Source organism: Chiloscyllium punctatum, chromosome 26 (assembly GCF_047496795.1).
Source record: "Chiloscyllium punctatum isolate Juve2018m chromosome 26, sChiPun1.3, whole genome shotgun sequence".
Taxonomy (NCBI): Eukaryota; Metazoa; Chordata; class Chondrichthyes; order Orectolobiformes; family Hemiscylliidae; genus Chiloscyllium; species Chiloscyllium punctatum.
The window spans coordinates 68,957,574-68,984,915 of NC_092764.1; the positions used below are offsets into that span (position 1 = coordinate 68,957,574).

Genomic DNA, 27,342 nt, shown 5'->3' on the forward strand with positions numbered 1-27,342 from the left:
ATCATAGTGGAAGCCTGGGTTCAAGTTCCAGAAGCTTGTAATAACATCTCTGAACAAGTTAAATTAAACAAAAGAGCTGAGCTCTCTGTGAAGTCTGTGGGCCATGTAAATATTGTTTTGGGTGGTTGCACCCCACTGTTTGATTATTTAAGTAAGCTTTTGCTATTCTTTTGGTTCCACTTCAGCTCCTCCTACTCCTAATCTTTGTGGGCTGCTCCTACACTTGGTTAAGGTGGAAATCAAAATAAAGTTAAAAATCACACAACACTAGGTTATAGTTCAACAGGTTTATTTGGAAGCGCTAGCTTTCGGAGCACTGCTCCTTCATCAGGTGATCAACAGAATTCTTGCAGTGAGGAAAAATCAGAAAAATTGTGATTGGTTTGAGGGAGTGTGTGGTCATTGCCCTTTGGATCCAAGGAGGCTGAAGAGAGATTTAGTTGAGGTGAATAAGATAATGAGGAATTTGGACAGACTGAATAGGAAGAACTTCATTTCGCTAGCTGAAAATGAATAACCGGAGGCATTGAATTAACATAATTGACAAAAGGATTAGAGAAAAATTGCAGATAAATATTTTCACCCAGAGGATTGTAGTATCTATAACGTACTGCCTTTAGTGGTGGTAAAGGCAGAAAAGTTAAAAAGCATTTCGCTATGCGTTGAACTTGCTACCCCAGACATGACCTCCTTTGGTGCTTGTCTAAATTCTCATGATTGGCATCTGGGATTTACACTTGGTATTGCAACAAAATTGCAAATTGTCCTCACCTTTAACATCAGTGTCCTCCAGAAAGTTTGTAAAGCTTTCCACCGAGCCAGTTCTTCCTAGTCCATGGATATTGTCAAATGTGATATCATCCTGAAAACCTTCACCAATTAATCGTATGATAGTGTCCTCAAACTGGTTGTTGAGCACTGTCAAGTACAATGCTCCTTCCAGGTGCTGAGCTAAGGTTGGTTGGAAGGAAACATCAAACTTGGCCTCCTCCCCACTGTTGAGCTTGATAGTGAGCATGCAACTTTCCTTTACTGTGTGTAAGGTAAAATAAAATATGGCTTTAGTTTGATAACCATTTTCAAAGTCATAGAAAATTAGGCTTTGAAACTTGAGTTATTAAAAGAGGGAGAATCACAAAGTCACAAAGTCACACAGCACGAAACAAACCCTTTGGTCCAACTTGTGCACATCGACCAGATCTGCCTAGTTCCATTTGCCAGCATTTTCCCCATATCCCTTTAAACCCTTCTTCTACATGTACCCAATTAAATGTCTCCACCACTTCCTCTGGCAGCTTGTCCACACACTCAACACCGTCTGGGCAAAAATGTTACCCTTGGTCCTTTTTAAATCGTTCCCCTCTCACATTAGACCTGTGCCCTCGAGTTTTGGACTCATACTTCCTAGGAAAAAGACCGTGGCTATTTACCCCATCTATGCTCCTCATGATTATATAAACCTCTATAAGTTCTCCCCTATAAGCCTCCAATGCTCCAGTGTAGAAAGCTTTAGTCTTATTAGCCTCTCCCTATACTTCAAACCCACTCGGCCTGACAACATTCTTGTGAATCTTTTCTGCACTCTCAAGTTTGACACTATCTTTCCTATAGAAGGGTGACCAGAATTGTATGCAGTATTGTAAAAGTGGCTTCACCAATATCCTGCACAGCCGCAACATGACACCCCAACTCCTACACTAAGTGTTCTGGTGTCCGGGACATTGTCTGTAAGATATAATTTCTTACATTGTAAGGTGTGATGTGAGTATTACCATGTCAGTTATTTGTGAAACAATTTTCCCAATTTTGGGGCTAGCCCCCAGATGTTAGTAAGGAGGGCTTTGCAGGGTTGACAGGGCTGTTTATATTTCTTTTATGCTGCCTCGGTTGATGTCAGGTGATTTGTCAGGTGGATTTCTTTCCGATTTTGGAGTGACTGGCACAAATGTGTGGCTTGATCAGCCATTTCAGACAGCAGTTGAGAGGTGACCACAATGCTGTCAGTCTGGAGTCATATGCAGGCCAGACTGGATGAGGATGGCAAATTTCCTTCCTTGATCCACATGAGTGCACCAGATGGGTTTTTCCTGATAATCGATAATGGTTTCATGGTCATCAGTAGATTCTTAATTCCAGATTTATTTTTAATTGAATTCAAATTTCATGGTGAGATTCAAACCTGCATCTCCAGAACATTAGCTGAGTTTCTGGATTGATAATCTAGCAATAATACCACTTGGCCATCCCTTCCATTTCATTCATGCTCAATGAGACTTCTTGCAGTGTCAGAAAATCCAGCAGAAGAGAGATCCCCAGAATCATAATTTGTTGTTCAATGTTATTGCTCAGTAAGGAAGTTGGTGAAGAAATCTCAGCTGAAATGTGAAATCTTATTCCTATGTAAGTGTCCTTGCCATGAAGCGAGGGGCTATGTTTGATATACTGTTCATTTTTCAGACTAGTAGTTGTTCACTAACATTGATTAAAGTACTGCGAGCAATTGTCAGGTGCAAACGACGCACAGTATCTCAATGAGAATGACTGAATGAATAAAAAAACGACAAACAGCATCAACCCATCCCAACCAGAATCCTCGACCTACTTGAGCAACATCTATTCTTGATCCAACCAACATCAATCACACAGCAGCCCCAATTATAACCAAACATCTATTATACATTAACAACATTCACGCCATGTTGCTGAACCAGTCTAAAGTTATAATCAACATATTTCAATTAATTTGCCCTGTGTTGTTCCCTGAGTATAAAAATACTGCCCCTGTAAGTAGCTCACTTTCTGTTTGTTACCTTTTTTCGGATTGTCTTCTTGAATATACTTGTGTTTAGGATAGGTGCACATGGTTCCAATACATTCCTTCAGAGAAAACACTCCATAATCATCAGAGATATTGACAGACACCTATCAAGCAAAGAACCCAGTTGATAGATTATTTATGTGAAGATTGACAAACTCTGATATGAATGTATTTGGGATTGTTAAATTGTCCTCCTTCAAATTATCCTACAAACACCAATGGACTTATTTTTGACAGGGGAAATAATATGGATACAGGTTTCCTCATTTCTATTAATGAGGAAATTAATATGAGGTCATTCTCAGACTTCTCATCTTGTAGGAGAATTACACTCTATGATATTTCTCAAAATAGTTTTATTTTGAGAACAAGTAAATAGGTTTCTCAACTATCTATACAAAATATACAGAGCCAAACACTCAATTTCAAGGACAGATTCCATCGAGGAATACAAACGACACATTAGTAATCTAATTTACCTCCTTATCCAGTTTTTCCAACATCTGTTTATATGTAATTTATTGTCCATGAGGAATTGAGCCCTCAGGACATCACTCAAAAAGGTGGAAGCTGTCCACTGAAAATTCCAAAACCTGTTGTCTAGTAACTCAAATGAGCAGCCGAAATGCCTGATGGCTTACTTTTAAAGCCTCAGTGCCTCTCTAGTTAACACTTTGGTGATCTATGCACACAGAGTCATAGAGATCTACAGCACAGAAAGAGGCTCTTTGACCCATTGTGTATGTATCAATCAAAATCAACTACAACTAACCATGTACTCTGATTATGCATGAAAAGGAATGGAAATATATTATAAAAGCAAAAGCACAGCCCTCTCTGACAAGTTCTCCATATGCACTAATTCGCTCATTCCTTCAAAAGAGATAAACGGATTCAATCCCTCACTTCAATTCCAACTGGGATGTGCCAGTGGTAGAGTAATTTTCAGAAACAGCAGAAATCAAGGCTGTTAATTGTCTATGAGTTAGAGGTTAGTTATATGCTTGCACTAAACAATAACTGATACTGACTTGTGTTCACTTTGTGGCTCAGTGATGCTGCCCTTTCCTCTGATACAAAAGTCTTGGTTCAACACCCACTTCAAGACGTCATGGCTATGAAGGTAATGTCAGAACATGTCCAAACAAGTTGATTAAAAATTTTAACCAGGAGCAGACTGAAAGTGCATTTGTTGAGTATGCTTCTGTGTGTTGAAGTACACAATTATTAGGTTCTCCAGTGTTCTTTCTTCACTAAGATAAATAAAGAACTGATGAAGATTTGAAAGAAAACCAGGAATTACTGGAAAAACTCAGCAGGTCTGGTCGTATCTGTGGAGAGAAAACAGACTTAATGTTTCAGGTCCAGTGACCCTTCTTCAGAGTTTGACTTAAATTCTGAACACTGATTTCTCTCCACAGATGCCTCCAGAACTGCTGAGTTTCTCCAGTAGTTTCTGCTTTTGTTTCTCTTCCTTACTACCTGGTTATATGAGTTCCTACACTGAAGCAGAGGTGAGTGCTTTGGGTTTTTTGAACATAAAATCTAAACTCCCATGGTAGACATTTTCAGAAAATAAGTTTAAATTGTTGGGCTTTGATTTGCTCAGATACTCTCAGAATCTTAATTATGTCAACTTCATTCTTCCATAGGTCATAATGTGGACATCTACAGTACTCGACTAAGGGGGAAATAAGGTTTGTGCTTGGTATTGTACTTTGTGCTTAAATGCCTATAGTGCCATCAGAATGGATTGATCTTCTATGGAAGAACATATCATGGTATGTACAGATAGTTGAGAAACTTATTTATTTGGACTGAAGTATACGATAGTTCTGTTGAGATTATTGATGGAAAAATATACTCTGGATCAAATGCCTGCTTTATTTCTAAATAAATCCTGAGAGAAGTTATTTATTTCATGGAACAAATTTTGTGATAGAGTACAGGAGACTTAATGGTTATCAGATTTTGTAACAATCCAGTTATTGGATGCAACAGAACAATTAGTGGTGTTATAACCATGTACTGTGAATCTAGGTAGATCAGAAGATGAAATTAGAACAGTAGTAATGAGGAATAACTCTCAAGGAAATGTTCATTGATATCTTAGATGAGATTGAGTATTGTCTGATAAATTATTCAGAGTGAAGAGGCAGGGTTTTTGAAGTAACACTAAGCTAATAAAGGAGTGATGAATCTGAACATATTTCAATCGTGTAATGAATGAATTGGTTGTAGACTCCTTTTAGAGTTGTATAGTATCAGTAAATGTACCTCAATGTGGCAATTTGATTGATCAATGGATTATCTTGACCCATTGAGCAGTAATTCATTCAAATTTGAGGAATGTAAAGGTGTTACATTTGGTGATATCACCTTAAGGTCACTTACACAGCAATTCCATACAAAATATCAATGTTGTAAGCACATTGGGATAAAAAATCTAGCCTGAGAGAAAGTGGGGTACCTGCAGGGCTATCTGCCCACAAGTGGCAGGTAGCTGTCCAATTAATTTTAGGGTTATTATTATTGCTGGCCAAATGGGATTGTCCACTCTATCTCCAGGTTTTCAGAGGTGGGGGAGCAGAGTGACTACCTGGGTGGTGCCTTTTGGTATCCGACAAGGGACCCAATGCTTCAGGTATGTTTGGAAACCCTTTGTATCTGACTGGGTGCAATATGAAATCCTGTCTCATTGATTTTTTTCTTCACTTTCATTTTAAAGTTCTCTGAAAACCAGTGGTGGCTGTGTCAGGTAGCATAGAAGGCTCACTGGGTCAAATGGTCTTTCAATTGTCATGACTTCTGACCACTAAGTGGCCAATTTGTGGGTGTTCCCGACATAGTAGAAGCTTCAAACCTGCAGTGTTTCTGGAGCTGTGATTGACTGGGGGTATTTGCACATAACATGAACTCTCATCATATTCATTTTTTGTATTTCTTTGTTGATTTTCATATTTTGTTCGATTTTCTCGCCACTTTGGTGCAATTATGTGCCTTTTCTTTTAAATAGATAATCTCTTTTTAATTAACTAGTGATGATGGATTCTCTACTCAGAATTTTGCTTACTCAATGGAATGTATCCATTCTGTGTTTTCTAAGATATTCTCTTAAATGCATGTATTTAAGAAATCTATGTTAAGAAGTAAGCATTAGCACTTTGTTTAAGCACTTTGAATGAAAGAAGATAGCATTGAGTGAATGTAGAGGCTTGCTGGAAATAAACCAATTTCATATACCCATGTCAACTGAATAAGGAGCAATTCCATTGACCTATCCCTCATCCCCATTTGCCAGTTCATTTTAGCTGGCTAGAGTCATAAGACACAGAAACAGGCTCTTTGGTCCAAAATATCAAAGCCAACCAAGCTTTCCAAACTAAACAAGTCCCATTTGCCTGAGTTTGGCCCATACCCCATTCCTGATGAAGGGCTTTTGCCCGAAACGTCGATTTCGAAGCTACTTGGATGCTGCCTGAACTGCTGTGCTCTTCCAGCACCACTAATCCAGTATCCCATATCCCTCTAAACCTTTCCTATGAATGTACCTATCCAAATGCCTTTTAAAAGTTGTAACTGTACCTGCATCTACCACTTCCTTTGGCAGTTCATTCCAGATATCCTATGTGTGAACATGTTTGCCATCATTATTGCCTTTATTTATGTTTAAAATAAGAGTTTGGTACCCACTCTTCTGTCCCTCCAACTGAATGTGAAATTCAATAACATTACAGTTCATTCTGCCTAACAGAACCTTTACTGTGAGATAACTAATTAATTCTATCACAGTGTATATTGTGTAACCTAGTATAACCTGCTGTTTAACCAGAACATACTGTCCTAAGAAACTATCCTAAACATTCTGTGAATTTCTAATCACAGGCTACTTTTGCTCACCTGATTTTTCCAATCTACATGTAGACTAAAATTTCCACGATATTGCTATACATGTCTGATAAGCTCTTGTAATTGCTTCTTTCATACTTTACCCTACCATGTGGTTACTGTTAGGATGCCTGTACAACACTCTCATATGCCACTTCTTGCATCTACCCTTTCTCATCCCTACCCAAACCATCTCTACATGCTGGTTTCCTGAATGTGGGCCATTTCTTATGACTGTGTGAATACCATCCTTAATTAACCCCACCACCTTTTCCTAGTGCCCTGTGCTGCCTTAATGTCACCTTTCAATATTCAGGTCACAATTCATGTCATAATTTGATGACTAGCTCCTCTTGCTGGCTATGCAAAACATCTTTTCTTGTCATGTCTATGTTATTGGTGACTACAGGGACAACTATGACTGAATCTCCCCTCCCAACTCTAAGTTTCTCTCCACCCCTTGGCACCGGACAAGCAGCACAGACTTCCAAACTAATGCTCTTTCCTGCAGAGAACTGTGCAAATCCCCTTCACTAATTGGTCCCTTGTTTATGCTATACTCCATTTTGCTATCCCCCCACTTGAACAGCTTCCACAAAGCCATCATCAGTTAGCTCGCCCACTCTGCAGCCCTCACCCTCATATAAACACACTGAAAAAACCACTGAAGGGAGAAAATTGTGGAGATATTGGTCATAATCCCCCCGATCATACTTGGATACGGAGTGGATGCAATTTGAATGTGGTGTGCTGCAGTGTGGGAAGCCAAGAAAATAATTGCTGCAGCAGAAAACTATTTGCAAGAGTGAATTTCTTGAAACTAAAGAAGGTACATTTTATGCCACTATATTACTACTAAATATATTACCATTCGGTTCACATGTTACCTGGGCAGGTAAGGTACCATCATTTTTGAGGACAACAGGCAGCTTCTCTGTTCGACCTAACAGTAGACGTGAGTAGATTAGCAGTGGGTTCCCTTTCTTATTGCGCAGCATAGGCTGCAGGACATTGATCCGGGGCAGGTTCCCATCTCCAATGATATCAAATACCAAGGACTTTGACTTTGGAACACTGGAAAACAAAAGATAAAAAAGGAATGCAGTATTCCCTAAGAAAATAGTACAAAGCTATAGTAAATTCAGATATTTAATCTGTGGATATACAACTCCATTCATTCTGCAATGCTAATCTTGCAAAACACTTGTAAAAATCCTTGGATTTTTACTTTGTATAGTTAGATTTTGCAACTTTTCCTTTTTTTTTGCCCCTGCATTGGTAAACTTACAGGTCCATTGTTTTATGTATGGCAGCATCGACCCACACCCTCACCTGGGCCAATATTTCTTGCAGATAGTAGGAGCAAGTTAGATTAATGACAGATCCTGCACTGCTGCAGAATTGTGCCTGTATCAGACACAACTTTTACCTTTTCCCAATCTAGGATATGAGCCATTATGCTCATTTGTAAATCACCAGGACGTTTGCAGGTCAGTTCAGGAAGCAAACTGTTGAGTGTGTGGTGCTGGAAAAGCACAGCAGGTCAGGCAGCATCCCAGGAGCAGGAGAATTGATGTTTTGGCAGAAGCCCTTCATCAGGAATGGTGGGCACTGAGGAAGGAGATGTGGCTGTGGTAGCGAGTCTGCTTCAGGACGTGGCTGAGAAGTTTCAGGGCTGGGGGGGGGTGCAATGAGTGAGGGACTCACTCAGATCCTTGTGTAGAGAGGAGGCGAACTTCTTCAAAGTAGGCATCCTTGGAAGATGAAGGATGAAGGACTAATGCCCGAAACATCGATTCTCCTGCTCCTTGGATGCTGCCTGACCTGCTGTGCTTTTCCGGTACCCCAGACTCGACTCTGATCTCCAGCATCTGCAGTCCTCACTTTCTCCTAATTCCTATGGAGTCTGTTATGTCAGTGATTCCACAGGGTCCTCATATGCCACTTCCATCCACTCTGCAGGAATGGCTGCCCAGGCCAACTGATTTAGATGAGGCTACAAATAGGTACCACCACTCATAAAACAAGAGATTTAAAAAGGTACCAATTCCAACAAAAACAGGAAAGTAAATCTCAACTGTAAGAAGCAAGAATTTAAACATTGGTTCTGTCCTCATTTATGAATCAAGCCACAAAGTAAATACCAGCCCACTCTGGCAGTAAGTTCAACATTCACAATATTGTCTGTGAAGAAAGCTCTGACAATTTGTTTCCTTTGATCTGACTTATGTTTTATGCCCCTTGATATGAACTCACCTACAAGTGAAAACAATTTCTGTACATCTACTCTATCAAATGCTTTCATACTTTTAAATCTTCTGAAGGCTCCTCTTGGTCTCTTCTTTTCTGGTATCAGCCAGCTCTAAGGTTCCTGGTTACAGTATCTATCACTGTGGGAACATTCACTTCTGGCTCAATATCTTTATCTGTTGTATGATGACCAGAACTGTGCAGGGGCAGGGACTGCACTGTGAAATTGACCCACATATGATTCTTTTGATGAAGGCAGCATGCAAACTTTGAGTTGTCTGTTCTTTGGATGGAATGTAATCCAGTAATATGTAACCACATGCAGTTAGTTAGTAGCAGGCCTTCACTGATGGCCCAAATTTACGTGACGTGAGAAACTCTTAAAGGGGTGCATCAGTGTAGGTGGAGCAGGTACACAATGCATCTGGGTAAGAGCTTCCAACCTGTTAGAGAGTAACAAATAGGACTGTCAGGGATGGGGTGTAGCCAGGGTATGCTCTGTGCATAATGTCTTTGAGAAGTATGGGAAAAGGAGATTGTGGATGCTGTTTTTTACAGTCAATGTCATTTAATAGAATGTCTCATCCCCAAAAATTTCAAACAATCACCCATACAAAGCTTGGCTATTGATGTGAATGGTGCTAGATCCTTTCTGCAAGCCTAAAGTCTCCCTCCCTCCCTGCCCATGAGGCAGTGACAGTGGAGAAGACACACTATCCTCCTCCTTTGGAGCATATCTTTCTAAAAGAGGTCTGAAAAGATGTGTTTTGTCGAGGTTCATTCAAAATCCAAAGGAGCAAACTACTGCATCCACATCTTGGAGCTGATTGTTTTATCAGAACTTTTAAAGTGTGAATTAATTCCTTCAGCACCTGCCATAACTTTACCTGTAGACTTACATCATGTCACTAAACCCTTCTGCAGAGGCAGATACAGCCATTAAATATCAATCAGCAGATAACCTGAAAGTAGTTGCTGATCCCATTTAATGGTGTTGCTGCGGGCGAACTTGTGTTCAGCTGTCTGTATTCGAAAGCTGTTAGCTGCAACTGTGAGCTCAAATAGGCAGTGTCAAACCAGTATTTCACACTGACTGACATTATGACCTGTCCATTCTGAAGACTTCAGGCATATACTGTCAGTGCAAAGGAACAGCCTATAGCACTGAACACATGCATCAGATGTGTTTGCACCTTCCAGATCCAATATTGGAACAAAAATAGTACCCAGAATTTACATAATCAAATTTCACTTGAGTAATGGGAATTCTAGTTTTATCTCTTGCATTTTAAAAGTAATTTTGCTGAAGAGTTGTTGCTTTTTTATTGTCCTTTCTCTTTATTTAGAGTGTCATAAACTTTTTTGACATCCCTTTATTCCTGGTCATGTCTAGTGTCATTGCATCATTTTTATTTTTATTCATTTGTGGGATGTTGGTGTCGCTGGCTGGCCAGCATTTACTGCCCACTCTTGGTGGTGGACATTGAAATCTCCCAGCAGAGTACACTTTGCGCCTTTGTCATCCTCAGTGTTTCCTCCGTCATGAGGGAGAACTAATTTATCAGCTGAGGGAGGGCAGTTACCCTTGAGAAGGTGGTGATGAGCTACCTTCTTGAACTGTTGCAGTTCAACTGCTGTGGGTTGACCATTAGAGCGGGGATTCCAGGATGTTGACCCAGCAATAGTGGAAGAACAGCGATATATTTCCAAGTTAGGGTGATGAGTGGCTTGCAGGGGAACTTGAAGGTGGTGGTGTTCCCATGTACCTGCTACCCTTGTCTTTTCAGTTGAAAGTAGCCATGGGTTTGGAAGGTGCTTTCTGAAGATCTTTCGTGAATTTCTGCAATGCCTCTTCTAGGTAGTACACCCTGCTGTTACTGAGTATCAATGCTAGAAGGAGCGGATGCTTGTGGATGTAGTGTGAAGCAAGCAGCTGCTTTGTCCTGGATGGTTAAGCTTCTTGAGTGGGGAGTATTCCATTACACTTCTGACTTGTGCCTTGTAGACGATGGACAGGCTTTGGGGAATTAGAAGGTGAGTTACTTGCTGCAGTATTCCTAGCCTCTGCTCTTCTAGCTACTGTGCATGTGTGGCAAAGTTCAGTTGAGTTTCTGATCAACAGTAACCCCCAGAATATTGATATTGGGGGATTCAGTGATGATAACACCATTGAATGTCAAGGGGCAGTGGTTACATTGTCTCTTATTGGTGATGATCAGAGCCTGGCATTTGTGTGGCACAAATGTTACTTGCCACTAAGCCTAGGTATAGTCCAGATCTTGTTGCATTTGAATGTGGTCTGCTTCTGTATCTGAGGAGTCACAAATGGTGCTCCATTGCACAATCATCAGCAAACATCCCCACTGCTGACTTATGATGATGGGAAGGTCATTGATAAAGCAGCTGAAGCTGATTGGGCCTAAGACACTAACCTGAGGGACTTCTGCAGAAATGTGCCAGAGCTGAAATGACTGTGTCAACAACCATGACTATTTTCCTGTGTGCCAGGTATGACTTCAACCAGTGTAGAGTTGGCTTCTGACCCATTGATTCCAGCTTTGCTAGAGCTCCATGCTGCCACACTCAGGTGAATGCACCTTTGATGTCAAGGGCTGTCACTCTCACCTCACCTCTGGAATTCAGTTCCTTTGTCCATGTTTGAACCAAGGCTGTAATGAGGTCAGGAGCTGAGTGGCCCTGGCCGAACCCAAACTGAGCATCACTGAGAGGTACTGTTTAATAGCAGTATTGATGACACCTCCCATCACTTTACTGATGATCAAGACTGGATTGATGGCCTGGTAATTGACTGGGTTGGATTTGTCCTGCTTCTTATGTACAGAACATACCTGGGCAATTTTCCACATTGTTGGGCAGATGCCAGTGTTGTAATTAGATTGGAAGAGCTGGTCAAAGGGAGAGCAAGTTCTGGAGCATAAGCCTTCAGTAATGTTGCCGGAATGTTGTCAGGGCCCATAGCCTTCACAGTGTCCAGCATCTAGAACTGTTTCTTGATATCACATGGAGTGAATCAAATTGGGTGAAGACTGATATGGGGACCACTAGAGGAGACCGAGATGAATCATCCAATCGGCACTTCTAACTGAAGATTTCTTCGAATGCTTCAGCCTTATCTTTTGCACTTCCACCACTGAGGATGGGGATTGTGTATTGTTTAATTATCCACCACTGTTCATGACTGGATGTGGCAGGACTGCAGAACCTCGAGCTGATCTGTTGGTTGGGGGACCGCTTAGCTCTGTCTACCACTTCCTGCTTAAGCTGTTTGGCACATAAGTAGCCCTGTTTGGTAGCTTCACCAGGGTGACTGCTGATTTTCAGATATTCCTGGTGCTGCTCCTGGCATGCCCTCCTGCACTCTCCATTGAACCAAGGTTGTTCCCCTGGCTTGATGGTAATGATTGCGTGGGCGATAAACCAGGCCATGAAGTTGTAGATTGTGCTGGAGCACTTTTCTGCTGCTGGTGACGGCTCACAATACCTCATGGATGCCTAGTCTTGAGCTGATAGATCTTTTTGAAGTCTGTCCAATTTAGCACAGTGATAGTGCTACACAACATGATGGAGAATACTCTCAATGTGAAGGCAGGACTTCATACCACAAGGACTGTGCGGTCGTCACTCTAACTGATACTGTCATGGACAGATGCTTCTGCAGCTGGCAGATTAGTAAGGATGAGGTCAAGTATTTTCCCTCTTGTTGCACAGCCAGTCTAGTAGCTATGTCCTTTAGGACCCAACCACTTTGAACAGTAGTACTGCTGCACAGCCACTTAGAATTAGAATCTCTACAGTATGGAAACAGGCCCTTTGGCCCAACATGTCCACATGGAACATCCAAAGAGTATCCCACCCTGCCCATTCCTCTATATTTAATGCACCTAACCTATACACCCCTGAGCACTATGGGCAATGTAGCATGGCCAATTCACCTAATCTGCACATCCTTAGATTGTGGGAGGAAACAGGAGCACCCAGAGGAAACCCACGCAGACACAGGGAGAATGTGCAAACTTCACATCCTGTTGGAGGTCGACATTGAAATCCCTCACCCAGAGTACATTTTGTATCCTTGCCATCCTAAATGGTTCCTCCTAGTGGTTCATCCTATGGAGGATGATATATGGTAATCAGCAGAATGATTCCTTGCCCTGAACATTAGCTGAGTTTTTCGATTAATAGTCTAGCAACAAGGCCACCAGCTCATTGTGTCCCCTTGTGTCACTGTATTTTCAGAGGCCTCCTGACTGTGGGACTAGAGCTGGCATCAATGTGTTTGCATTCTGCAGCTGAATATCATGATTCCTTTTTTAAACAGTTTTTTTTTTGTTCAGGTACCTGTATAAGCCAAGCGTCTGCTCTATATTCCTCTACAGGGAAGAGGATGGAGGATGTGAACGTTCAATGTGAAGTACTGTAAATTTATCTGCAGACTTCCCTGAAAGCAAAAAGCTGGTTTTCCTCACTGAAACTTTCCTTGTTTGGGTTTGCATGTTATTTCAGCTCAAAATGCACAGTACTACACAGGTATGGCATAGTATTTCAATTTTTACATTGACTTTTTCAGGCAAAAATTGCCCTCAGGAACCTAACTGTGGCTTTAATACTGACTCATGTCAAAACTATGCTTTACTTTTAGTTATTTCACTTAAAGTTAAGATTTTCACAATTGCAAGCCAACTTTAAGTAAGGACACCTTGTATGCTTAATCAAGATTCAATGCACATTTAATAATAGCTCCCCAACCTGGTAGTCAATGCAAATTAACCTCTGTAGTTTGTTTGTCCTTTTTATGTCTTTTTCAACTTAGTAACTTTAAATAAGTTATGTATATCAAATGTATTTTTTGCTCTGTCCCGACAATTGTAATTATATAATGTCCATAGACAATGCTATACCCAGGTGTTGGTTCCACGACAGCTTCGAAAATGCACTGGTAATTCTGCATAGTCTGAGGAGTGAATGTTACAACCACAAATTTGTGGTCATAGCTCGGGATGTTCATTCGGGTGGGTGTCACATCAAAAATATCAGTAATACGAGCGGCAGCCTGAGAAACAAACAGTGAACCAAATATTAGCAGTGAAAGTACAATTCTAACGACTAGGCAAAAGTCACCGGATTTGAAATAAAACAGAGAAAAGACAATATCCTCAGCAGCATTTGCAGAGAAAACTGAGCTAAGGAGGCAGAGTTTGGTGTCCCAATCGGTGTGGGGTGGATGTGGAAATCAGCAAAGTTGAGGCACTGGGAATGGAATTGCCCACAGGCCCCATATAATGTCCCATTAGCAGGAGACGTTCAGGGTATTACTCTGTAGCCACATCCTGTGACATGGGGTCACCATCGACCAGTTCCTGATGAAGGGCTCCTGCCCGAGACGTCAATATTCCTGCTCTTCGGATGCTGCCTGACTGGCTGTGCTTTATCAGTACCACTCTAATCTTGACACCATCGACCAGCCGAGGGAGAACTGACATTTAAAATCTGATGGTGTTTTCATCGAGTAGTCCATATTTAAATTAGAGTGAAATCAATTGGGACAATACCTTGCAATCTCAGAGGTTATAGTGTACGGTGTTTGAACATCATTGTTGAATTACACTGTGCATTTACCTTATTAGAAACTGGTTTAACGGATGCGAGCACATCAGCAGCTACTTTCCCTCCATTGATAATCTTGAAATGAGCTTCAGCTTGATCTCCAACATGTATATTATGGAAAAGGTATCTCTTCTCATCCTCCACATAGATTCCACTGCAAACAATAGACTGCAAGCACTGATGGAGATTAATATTCTGGCAAATATGATGCTCTTCAAAGATAGAAGCAATGTCATCCACCACAATACCTAGACGAACAATGAATACCAATGAGTCTACAGCATAGGAAGCATAAGCTTAACACAGGTAAGCACATAGCCAACAAGTTACCAAACATCGTCATCTGAAGGAATTTATAAAGCATTTCAGAAATATGGAAATCAAATTTTTTGTAAATCCTTTTCTCAGCATACCACAAAAAACTTGCAAATATGTTTAACTTATCTTGTTTGTCAAAGAAGAAAGGCAAGAAAAATGAAGAAAACTGTTCATTCACTATGCACTAGTCACAGCATAGACCACTTGTAACAAGATCAGCCAGATGGACCTCACAGAAAATGAGTTCTCTGTTTGGAGCTATTAATCTGGTTTAGTCAGGGAGCCCTGGCTGACAGATAGGATAGAAGAATGCCCCTGTGGTTTGTGATGAAAGGTAATGATCGGTCATGTGTGCAGCAGTGTTTCAGGCTGGTATGGTGCATGTGTATGAGGCTGTCTCCCTCATCCTATAGCCACCCTGAGATAATGCCGCCTCATTATTGGCACCTCTGCCCCAAGCATTGCACTCTTCCTCGTTGTCCGCCTTTGTCAGTTTGTTCCTTTGGGGATCCGGGATGAAAGGGGTTGCACCCAGGAGTCCTGCATAACCACAGATTGCAGTGATTCACAGATTCCCAGTCCAACTGTTTATTCTGTGAAATCGTGAACCAGTACATATTGGTTGTGGGTGTTTGCAACCTCCACTTTTGCTATGTTTTTGATTGCACTTCAGCCCCATGCTGCTGATCTTTTGGCATCCGGTGCAGATGGGGTTGGGCAGATCGGAGGACTGCTCCTAGGCCTGGCCAGGCTGACTATAAACAGGTGCAGGCAGTCTGCTTGGAGGCGGTCATGTCTGCAGATTGTCCGCCCCTCTTCCGCGGCTATGTTTGAGCCTGGGTTTCCATGCAGAGAGAGTAATGGGTGTCCATCAATGCTTTCGATGTCTTTAGGAAGAGGTGGGCACCGTGGGGGTGGAGTGCTTTATTTTTCCCTCCAATTCTATTTTAATTTAATCCCTATCCTCCCTCTTCACTTTCTTCATGTAAGCACAGCCTTTATCCAGCTTTGCTTGCTAATGGTTCACTGGCCACATGGCTGTTGTCCTGGGTGGTGGAAAGTATGAAATAAAGTTTTTTTGCGCAATGGTGTGTTTTACCGCACACACAGACCACGGGCATTGTGGGGAAAATATAAGCACTACTACTGTGCAGTGTTCGTGTGGGGAATATTATATATTAAAAAAGGGGAATCAGAGTCTGCTGATTTCAGGGATTGACTCCAAGCTGAAAGAAAAAAAATTAACAAAATAGGAGATTCAGAAGTTCTCCTCAGTCTCTGGACTGGCTTTCAGCTAGCTGGCCACAGCCAGTTTACTAAGTGCAGTTGCTGCTGACAAAATAAGTGTCAGAGATACTTAGCTGACTCTGAAGAGGCAGTAATAGAGTCAATGACTGTTCACGTGTAAATAAAGGGTGATCTGGTGACAGGATACCAGCCCCGTGGTACCGAGAGTAAAACATGTTCCCAAAGAAACCCGCTCGCAGTAGTCTTTGGGTTGGAGTGAGTATTTCTTAAATCATGCCTTTGTTTGGGAAGCTGAACTTGTTTGATTGGAGTTGGTATGTGGAAAGAATGCATTATCTTTTCCTGGCAAACAACATTATGGCAGATACTAAGCAACAAGTAATTCTCCTGACAGCCTGTGGAGCTGCAGCTTTTTCTGTTATTTTATTCTATTAGGAGCCTAACTTTCCCTGAGACACCAGGTACCAAAACCTTTCAAGAATTGATGTATATAGTTAAGGAAGCCAAACCTCTGCTAATTCAAAAACACTATCGTTTTTACTCAGCAATTCAAGAAACAGGAATCCATATTGGGATTTTTTTGACTAGGTTAAGATGATTGGCAGAAGCATGTGACTTTAGTTTCATCCTTGATGAGATGCTCAGAGACTGTTTGGTATCTGGGATTAATGATGATTAATGATGAGCTGAAGCCCAACTGGACTTTAAACGGGCTTCATCATTGGAAAATGCAGCAAGTGGAGCATCTGAGTTGCAGGATATTCCAATAGAAGTGGACACCCTCACCAGTCCAGCTGAGCTTAGGGAACACCACTTGATTGCAGGCAATTGCATAGGTTCACTCAGGACCTATCCTGATCAGAAGGACCCCAGATCAGCCCCTAACAAAATCCCGAAACAAAGCCAATCCTTGGCCAAACAGTCAAAGGTTTTCTTCAGGATTCTGGCTGACATGTTACGTAATTGCTGCTCGCATGCGGACTCGAGATACCTAAAGAGTCCTACTATACCTAAGTTGAGTAAGATAACTCAAACGCGGGTATCCAAGAGAGTTCATACCTTGGAAAGTCCACCTACATCTTGTTTGGAACAGTTACATTGCTCAGCAACATTCAAATCAGAACCAATCAAAATCAACACCAATTCTAATGATGATTGATACCAACATAGCCATATCAGTGATCTCTGAACCAGATTTTAACAACAGTTGCTCTGGACTGCAGCTCTTAAGGCCAAGGCCTTGATTTAGCTGACCATCTTACTGGAGAGCCTTTATAGATTAAGGGTACACCTTTGGTTCCAGTCTCATACCAAAAGCAGCTGGTTCAGTTACCAATGATTTTAGTAAAAGGCTCAGACCCAAGCCTGATGAGATGAGATTGGTTGTGAGATTCACCTTCATTTGCTCAACATTTTTTAATTGGAAAATGGTTCCTGAGTGAATTTCTAATTAAATACGCGGAGGTCTTCCAGGAAGGTCTATCAGAGGAGCCAAGGCCACTTTGCATGTTGACCAGGAAACTATTCCATGATTCTGTAAGGCCTGCCCAGTGCCACTCTCACAACTTGCCTTTCTATCTATTTTTGTGCCATCTGCAAATTTGGCTACAGTACATTCACTTCCTTCCTCCAAGCCATTAATACTTATTGTAAATAGTAGTGGTCCCTGTGGAATGCCCCTGGTTATAGAGCGTCAACCTGAAAAAGAACCTGTTATCACCACTCATTATTTTATGTTCATTGGCCAGTTCGTTATCCATGCCAATATACTACCTCCAACACCCTGATATCACATTTGATCAGATATTTCATTGATATGGAGAACAATCATTTTCGCCTTTCCTCTGGTTTCCAGCTCTTTTGTCCTGATTTGGATCAAGGCTGTAATAGGGGCTCTTATCTTATGACTTAATCTTTGAGAGATACCTTGTGGAAGTCCAAATCAAAGTTCCACTCTATCCACTTTGGTTGAGAAAATTTCTAATAAATTAGTCAGACTTGATTTCCCATTTATGAAGCCATCTTGATCTGTTTGATTTGATAATGATTTTCAAAATGAGTTGCTATTACGTCCTTATTACGTTGAGATGGTGATCTACGAGCTTGAATCATTGCAGTCTGGTTGGTCTTGATATAAGCAAGGAACTATGGGGAGGGAGATGCAGGATTTTCACCCAGTTACAGTGAAACAATTCAGTATATCAAACAGCCTCAATTGTCTGAACGAGACAGACGAGGATATTTTATTCGGATAACTGATTGTTCGGTTAACTGATCAGGGTTCACGTTGCGGCAGTAATAGCAGGAACAGGGTTCCCCGTGGCGGTAATAGCAGGAACAGGGTTCCCTGTGATGGTCATAGCAGGAACAGGGCACAATGGGGACGGTAATAACAGGAACAGGGTCCCGGTGGCGGCAATAGCAGGAACAGGGTCCACGTGACGGTAATAGCAGGAACCATAGTCGCTGTGGCGGAAATAGCACGAACAGGGTCCCTGAGGCAGTAATAGCAGGAACAGGGTCCCTGTGGTGACGGTAAACAGCAGGAACAGGGTCTCCATGGCAGTAATACCAGGAATAGGGTCCCCGTGACGGTAAAAGCAGGAACAGGGTCCCCATTGCAGTAATAACAGGAACAGGGTCCCTGTGGTGGTAATAGAGGGAACAGTGTCCCCGTGGCGGTTATAGCAGGAACAGGATCCCGTGGAGTTGGTAATAGCAGGAACAGAGTCCCGGTGGTGACGGTAATAGCAGGAGCAGTGTCCCATGGCGGCAATAGCAGGAACAGAATCCCCGTGGTGAGAGTAATAGCAGGAACACTGTCCCCGTGGCGGTAATAGCAGGAACCATGGTCGCTGTGGCAGAAATAGAAGGAACAGGGTCCCTGAGGCGGTAATAGCAGGAACAGAGTCCCCGTGGTGGTGGTTATAGCAGGAACAGGGTCCCCGTGGCGGTAATAGCAGGAACCATGGTCGTTGTGGCAGAAATAGAAGGAACAGGGTCCCCGTGGGGATGGTAATAGCAGGAACAGGGTCCCTGTGGTGGTTATAGCAGGAACAGGGTCCCCGTGGGGATGGTAATAGCAGGAACAGGGTCCCCGTGGTGATTTTGGCAGGAACAGGGTCCCCGTGGGGATGGTAGTAGCAGGAACAGGGTCCCCGTGGGGATGGTTATAGCAGGAACAGGGTCCCCAGGGGACGGCAATAACAGGAACAGGGTCCCTGTGGTGACAGTAATAGCAGGAACATGGTCCCCGGGACAGTAATAGCAGGAACAGGGTCCCCGGGACGGTAATAGCAGGAACAGGGTCCCCGTGACGGTAATAGCAGGAACAGGATCCCTGTGGTGACGGTAATAGTTGGAACATGGTCCCCGTGAAGGCAATAGCAGGAACAGGGTCCACGTGACGGTAATAGCAGGAACCATAGTCGCTGTGGCGGAAATAGCACGAACAGGGTCCCTGAGGCAGTAATAGCAGGAACAGGGTCCCTGTGGTGACGGTAAACAGCAGGAACAGGGTCTCCATGGCAGTAATACCAGGAATAGGGTCCCCGTGACGGTAAAAGCAGGAACAGGGTCCCCATTGCAGTAATAACAGGAACAGGGTCCCTGTGGTGGTAATAGAGGGAACAGGGTCCCCGTGGCGGTTATAGCAGGAACAGGATCCCGTGGGGTTGGTAATAGCAGGAACAGAGTCCCGGTAGTGACGGTAATAGCAGGAGCAGTGTCCCATGGCGGCAATAGCAGGAACAGAATCCCCGTGGTGACAGTAATAGCAGGAACACTGTCCCCGTGGCGGTAATAGCAGGAACCATGGTCGCTGTGGCAGAAATAGAAGGAACAGGGTCCCTGAGGCGGTAATAGCAGGAACCATGGTCGTTGTGGCAGAAATAGAAGGAACAGGGTCCCCGTGGTGACGGTTATAGCAGGAACAGGGTCCCCGTGGTGGTTATAGCAGGAACAGGGTCCCCGTGGTGGTTATAGCAGGAACAGGGTCCCCGTGGGGGCAATAGCAGGAACAGGGTCCCCGTGGTGGTTATAGCAGGAACAGGGTCCCCATGGGGATGGTAATTGCAGGAACAGGGTCCCCATGGTGGTTATAGCAGGAACAGGGTCCCCGTGGGGATGGTAATAGCAGGAACAGGGTCCCTGTGGTGGTTATAGCAGGAACAGGGTCCCTGTGGGGATGGTAATAGCAGGAACAGGGTCCCCGTGGTGATTTTGGCAGGAACAGGGTCCCCGTGGGGATGGTAGTAGCAGGAACAGGGTCCCCTGGGGATGGCAATAGCAGGAACAGGGTCCCCGTGGGGATGGTTATAGCAGGAACAGGGTCCCCAGGGGACGGCAATAACAGGAACAGGGTCCCTGTGGTGACAGTAATAGCAGGAACATGGTCCCCGGGACAGTAATAGCAGGAACAGGGTCCCCGGGACGGTAATAGCAGGAACAGGGTCCCCGTGACGGTAATAGCAGGAACAGGATCCCTGTGGTGACGGTAATAGTTGGAACATGGTCCCCGTGAAGGCAATAGCAGGAACAGGGTCCACGTGACGGTAATAGCAGGAACCATAGTCGCTGTGGCGGAAATAGCACGAACAGGGTCCCTGAGGCAGTAATAGCAGGAACAGGGTCCCTGTGGTGACGGTAAACAGCAGGAACAGGGTCTCCATGGCAGTAATACCAGGAATAGGGTCCCCGTGACGGTAAAAGCAGGAACAGGGTCCCCATTGCAGTAATAACAGGAACAGGGTCCCTGTGGTGGTAATAGAGGGAACAGGGTCCCCGTGGCGGTTATAGCAGGAACAGGATCCCGTGGGGTTGGTAATAGCAGGAACAGAGTCCCGGTAGTGACGGTAATAGCAGGAGCAGTGTCCCATGGCGGCAATAGCAGGAACAGAATCCCCGTGGTGACAGTAATAGCAGGAACACTGTCCCCGTGGCGGTAATAGCAGGAACCATGGTCGCTGTGGCAGAAATAGAAGGAACAGGGTCCCTGAGGCGGTAATAGCAGGAACAGAGTCCCCGTGGTGGTGGTTATAGCAGGAACAGGGTCCCCGTGGCGGTAATAGCAGGAACCATGGTCGTTGTGGCAGAAATAGAAGGAACAGGGTCCCCGTGGTGACGGTTATAGCAGGAACAGGGTCCCCGTGGTGGTTATAGCAGGAACAGGGTCCCTGTGGTGGTTATAGCAGGAACAGGGTCCCCGTGGGGGCAATAGCAGGAATAGGGTCCCCGTGGTGGTTATAGCAGGAACAGGGTCCCCGTGGTGACGGTTATAGCAGGAACAGGGTCCCCGTGGTGGTTATAGCAGGAACAGGGTCCCCGTGGGGATGGTAATAGCAGGAACAGGGTCCCCATGGTGGTTATAGCAGGAACAGGGTCCCCGTGGGGATGGTAATAGCAGGAACAGGGTCCCTGTGGTGGTTATAGCAGGAACAGGGTCCCCGTGGGGATGGTAATAGCAGGAACAGGGTCCCCGTGGTGATTTTGGCAGGAACAGGGTCCCCGTGGGGATGGTAATAGCAGGAACAGGGTCCCCTGGGGATGGCAATAGCAGGAACAGGGTCCCCGTGGGGATGGTTATAGCAGGAACAGGGTCCCCAGGGGACGGCAATAACAGGAACAGGGTCCCTGTGGTGACAGTACCAGCAGGAACATGGTCCCCGGGACAGTAATAGCAGAAACAGGGTCCCCGGGACGGTAATAGCAGGAACAGGGTCCCCGGGACAGTAATAGCAGGAACAGGGTCCCCTGGGGACGGCAATAACAGGAACAGGGTCCCTGTGGTGACGGTAATAGTTGGAACATGGTCCCCGTGAAGGTAATAGCAGGAACAGGGTCCCCTGGGGACGGCAATAACAGGAACAGGGTCCCTGTGGTGACGGTAATAGTAGGAACATGGGCCCCGTGAAGGTAATAGCAGGAACAGGGCCCCCTGGGGACGGCAATAACAGGAACAGGGTCCCTGTGGTGACGGTAATAGCAGGAACATGGTCCCTGTGAAGGTAACAGCAGGAACATGGTCCCTGTGGTGACGGCAATAGCAGGGTCCCCATGGCGATCCTGTTCCTGCTCTCACCGCGAGCCCAGTCTGCCTGCTCTCACTGTGCTTTTACTTAAATTTAATAACATTTTTCCAGGACCTTGAGATTGTGTTAGGATCATCTAGATTTGGGATAATTGATGTTTGGATAACCAAGGTTTTTCAGTATTTCTCAGGTGGGATACTGTGTGGCAAGTAAGGGAACTTGCAAATGATGATGTTCCCATGGGTCTGGGTGAATCGGCTGCCAATCAAGTAAGCTGCTTATATAAATAAATAAATGAGTAAATAAGTAGATACATAGGCAGAGAGAGACAGACAGCTAAATACGATGGATGCTGGAAATTAATATAAACTCAATGCTGGAGAAACTCAACAGGTCTGGCAACATCTGAGGACAGGGAAGCAGTTAATATTTCGTGTCCATTTAAGACTCTTCTTCAGAATGGCTACCTTGTTTCGTGAGTGTGGTTAGAATTGCACTCAATCAGGCAAATAGGAAAGATCTCATCACACTCCTAATGTCTGACATGTATGTGATTAAAAAAAAGCTTGGAGAGTTAAGAGATGATTTACTAGTGGTGGTTAATAAATGGAAAAAAAAGTTCAGTTATGAGTAAGCAATTCTGAATATTAGAAGAAATCAAATCACTGGGTAATGCCCCTAACAGGCTTTGCATGTAAATTAATCAAATGGAAAACACGAGTGATTTATCGGTGATGGCTGCTAGGTAATGGGAAAACAACTTTCAGTTGCATGTCAGAGCACTTCTGGCAGTGTAAGGGCTTGACCTGGGGCTGCTGAGCGGGTTACAGGAGTGTATGAAGTGAATTGCACACTGAGGGCTCTGCACGCTGTCAGGTCCCAGGATACATATGAAAGGTCACAGTCATAGAAGGCAGGTCAGGGGCTGGGAGTTCCATGGTAAGGAACTTATGTCTTGAGTTCTCACGACGTTACTGTGTATAGTTGAGATGTCACAAGTGCAATGGAATACTTTCCAATAGCCTGAATGAACGTAGCTCCAACAATGTTCAAAAATGGAACCAGAATGATGTAATATTTTTAGTAAGCACCCAATCCCCTTTCTTGATTGGTCAGAGGATTACGTATAGGAGTTGGGAGGTCATGTTTTGGCTTTTGAGGGCATTAGTCAGGCCACTTTTGGAATACTGCATTCAAGTCTGGTCTCTCTGCCATAGGAAAGATGTTTGTTAAATTTGAAAGAGTGCAGAAAAGATTTACAAAGATTTTGCTGGGGTTGGAGGGTTGAGCTACAGGGACAGACTAAATAGGCTGGGGCTATTTTCCCTGGAGTGTCAGATGTTGAAGGCTTTACCCTACATAAGTATATAAAATCATGAGGGGCATAGATAGGATGAATAGACAAGGTCTTTTTCTGAGCGTGGGTAGTCCGAAACCAGAGGGTGTAGTTTGAAGGTGAGGGGGGAAAGATTTAAAATGGGCCTAAGGGGAAAGCATTTTCATACAGAGGGTGCCGTGTGTGTGGAATCAGCTGGTGGAGGCTGGTACAACTATAACATTTAAAAGGCATCTGGATTGGTATGTGAATGGGAGAAGTTTAGAGAGATATGGACCAAATGCTGTCAAATGGAACTAGATTAATTTAGAATATCTGGTCAGCATGGATGAGTTGGACCAAAGGGTCTGCTTCTGTGCTGTACAACTCTATTAAACACTACCAGCACACCAAGGGTTGTTCAGCAGCATCTCCCAAACCCGCAACCTCTATTATTAAGAGGAACAAGGGCAGTAAGTAGATAGGAGCACCACTGCTTCCAAGTTCACTTCAAGTTTGGAAAAATATCACTGGTCCTTCATCCTCACTGGGTCAAAGTTCTTAAATTCTCTTTTTAACAGCAGCTGTACCCACAACATGAACCACAGAAGATCTTGAAGGTGGCCCTCCATCTGCTCAAGGGCAATCAGGGTCAGTCAATAACAGTGACACTTATGTTCCATGAGTGAAACTAAAATAATTCCAGTTATTCACGCAAATTGTTTCTGAGTCTTATTTCTTCTGAACGTACTTGGTGCGCAGCATTCAATGACCAGACCATATGGAATACCAGATGGATGGCTGATTGGGTCACGATCAGTTATATCAATGCACAGGAGCTCTTCATGTTTTCCAATCTGATCTGCAGAACAGTCCACTGTAATGGCCTGTTGGGCTCCAGGGAGCACAATTCCATAACCAGGGAAAACTGTGAACATTCCAACTGTCAAACGGGCCTGCGAGAAAGGGAAAAACAGAAACTGTAAGCTACTGAGCACTGGAGCATGCAAACAACTCAGCACAACGTGTAAAAGTCTCAATCTTTTGGATGTTAGTGTTGTTGACAAGACCAGTATTTGCTGTCGATCCTTAGATTTGCCTTAGAAGGTGGTCGTGAGCCATGTTATACACTCATGCAGGCTATGAGGTTTGACCCAGGAACTGTGATAGAACAATGAGCTTTTTCAAGTGGAGATAATTTGTGAAATGGAGGGGGCATTTGGTGCTTCTGTTCACCATATCGCTTTCCGAGTGATGGATAGGTTTGGAAGGTATGATTGAAGAAGCACAACATTCTACACTGAATGCTATAAGAGGAGGTAGAACCACATTAGTGGACAACCATGTAAATGGCTATGAGTTGTTGCCTTGAAACGTATAGTATCACAAGCTTACTAGATGTGCATTCTAAGATTTGATGACACCAAGCAGTGCCTTGATAGGGACAGATGTCTCCAAATTTGGAGGCACGGAAATCAAATGGTGAATAATCCTGAGGTATCATCAGATACTTTCAGCAGCTACTGGATCCTGGCAATGGCAGAGGCCCTAAATGAGGTAAACTATTGGCTTCCCCAGCCATGAGATGAATGGTACAGTCATTTTCACTCTTCTAATTCCTGCTCTCTCAGACAGGGATGATCAGGGCAATGGTGCTTCACAGGAGCGTAATTTACGGAATGTGACAATCAAATTTGTTCAAAGGAGAACAACGCCATCATCTGCAGACTCTCCACAAAAACGGAAAATCTCCCATCTCTGGTGTCATGAGTGAATCTCTTATACAACCTCTTCAGGTTCTTGACATCCTTCCTACTTGTTTGAACAGGAAACTCCAACAAAAGCCGAACCTAACTGGTGTTTTCTAAAGGGTTAGCATCAATTGTTTGCTTTTATACTTAATTTCCCTTTGAATAATGTGTAAAGGTAATATCAAGGACATGAATGTAAAGAAATCAACATCCTGGGCATATCAGATCATCTCTCCTTTATCATATCAATGACTTGTAACAAGCCCTTATTGCACAGCAAATCAGAGCAACACCATTAAAATAGGGAATTTATAAATAAAAGCAGTGGCATTTGCAACGTTGCATAAAGGGGACATGGCAGTGTGTAACTTGACATGAGATTTCCACTACTTCTCGGTGACTTCATTCAAGCACCTCATTCTATTCCAACCCACTTGAATCTCCTTTCAAAGTTATACTCACCCCACTCATTGTCTCTCCTGTCTTTTTTTCAGCCTCTGCACTGACCAATTCCTGATTATTTATGATAATGAGCAACTCAGCTTCCCTTGCCTCTCTCTCCTCTGACTTCAGTCCTTAATAAAGCTTTCCTTCCATGTAAACTCTTCTAACTCATCTGGTACCATTTGAGGGAGAAGGTTGAGCTGGTTGAATTGGATGAATCAGGGTAGGAAAAGTCTAGTGGAGCAGTTCAAAGGGTCCACACCTGCTCCAAACTTCTACATTTCTGTGTTGTACCAAGTATAAATAGTGGCATTACCCAGTTGGGTTGAGTGATCTGTTTCTGTGCTTTCGATTATTTTAACTGTTGTAACCTCCTCAAGTTTACTATCTATCCTCTCAGTCTCACATACATAATCATTTCTGACCACTTCCTGGCATCCGGAGAAAGTGAGGATTGCAGATGCTGGAGATCAGAGTGAAGAGTGTGGTGCTGGAAAAGCACAGCAGATCAGGCAGCAGCCGAGGAGCAGGAGAATTGACGTTTCGAGTATAAGCCCTTCATCAGGAACGAGGCTTGTGGGCCAAGGGGGTTGAGAGATAAATGCGAGGGGGCGCCCACACCTCCTCCCTTACCTCCGTGCAAGGCACCAAAGGGGCCTGCCCCATCCGAGATTTAACTGTATTTCCACACACATCATTAACTGTACCCGTTGCTCCTGATGTGGTCTCCTCTACATTGGGGAGCAGGACGCCTACTTATGCAACGCTTCAGAGAGCATCGCCAGGACACACGCACGAAACAACCCCACCGCCCCATGGCTTAAAAAATTTAACTCCCGCTCCCACTACCCAAAGGACATTCAGGTGCTGGGCTTCCTCCATCACCAAATCCTTACCACCCGATGCCTGGAGGAAGAACACCTCCACCTTGGGATCCTCCAACATCTTCTGCCTCGGGATCCTCCAAACACATGGGATCAATGTGGATTTCACCAGTTTTCTCATTTCCCTTCCATCCCCTCCCCCCCGCCACCCCCATCCCAGATCCAATCTTCCAACTCAGCACTGTCCTCTTGACCTGTTCTACCAGCCCATCTTCCTTCCCACCTATCTGCTCCACCCTCCTCTCTGACCCATCACCTTCACCCCTACCTCCATTCACCTATCACATTCCCAGCTACCTTCCCCCCAGCCCGAGCCCGAGCCCAAGCCCGAGGCCAAGCCACACCCCACCACTCCTTCCCATTTATCTCTCAGCCCCCTTGGCCCACAAGCCTCATTCCTCAAACATCAATTCTCCTGTTCCTCGGATGCAGCCTGACTGACTGTGCTTTTCCAGCACTCCACTCTCTATTTCCTGGCAGCTTGCAAGGCCCACAGTTCTCTATCTCAGTTCCTGGAGCAAACTCCTCCCAATCATTTAGGAGCTTAAAACTCTCAAATACCTAGCATTAGGCCTTTCATCCACTGGTAACAGTGCTGAAGGCAGCAATCAATTTGTCAGTTAGCTAGACAGTTGGTTCATGAAACAGAGTGATACCAACAGTAAGGGTTCAATTCCCGCACCAGCTGAGATTACCATGAAGAAATGTCCTTCTCATCTTCTCCCCTCACCTTAAGTGTGGTGATGTTCAGGTTAGACCGCCACAAGTCATC

General features: G+C 44.0%; 1 protein-coding gene across 1 annotated transcript in view; it reads right to left on the bottom strand.

Moving 5' to 3' along the window:
* Positions 1 to 27,342, bottom strand: part of hydin (HYDIN axonemal central pair apparatus protein) — an 869,275-nt gene that overhangs the window by 134,251 nt on the left and 707,682 nt on the right. The window contains exons 59-64 of the mRNA XM_072547579.1: positions 24,243 to 24,447; positions 14,594 to 14,829; positions 13,876 to 14,027; positions 7,594 to 7,780; positions 2,811 to 2,922; positions 772 to 1,032 (exon numbers count right to left, since the gene is read on the bottom strand). Of these exons, the coding sequence (XP_072403680.1) occupies positions 772 to 1,032; positions 2,811 to 2,922; positions 7,594 to 7,780; positions 13,876 to 14,027; positions 14,594 to 14,829; positions 24,243 to 24,447 (1,153 nt within the window). The remainder of the gene's footprint in view (positions 1 to 771; positions 1,033 to 2,810; positions 2,923 to 7,593; positions 7,781 to 13,875; positions 14,028 to 14,593; positions 14,830 to 24,242; positions 24,448 to 27,342) is intronic.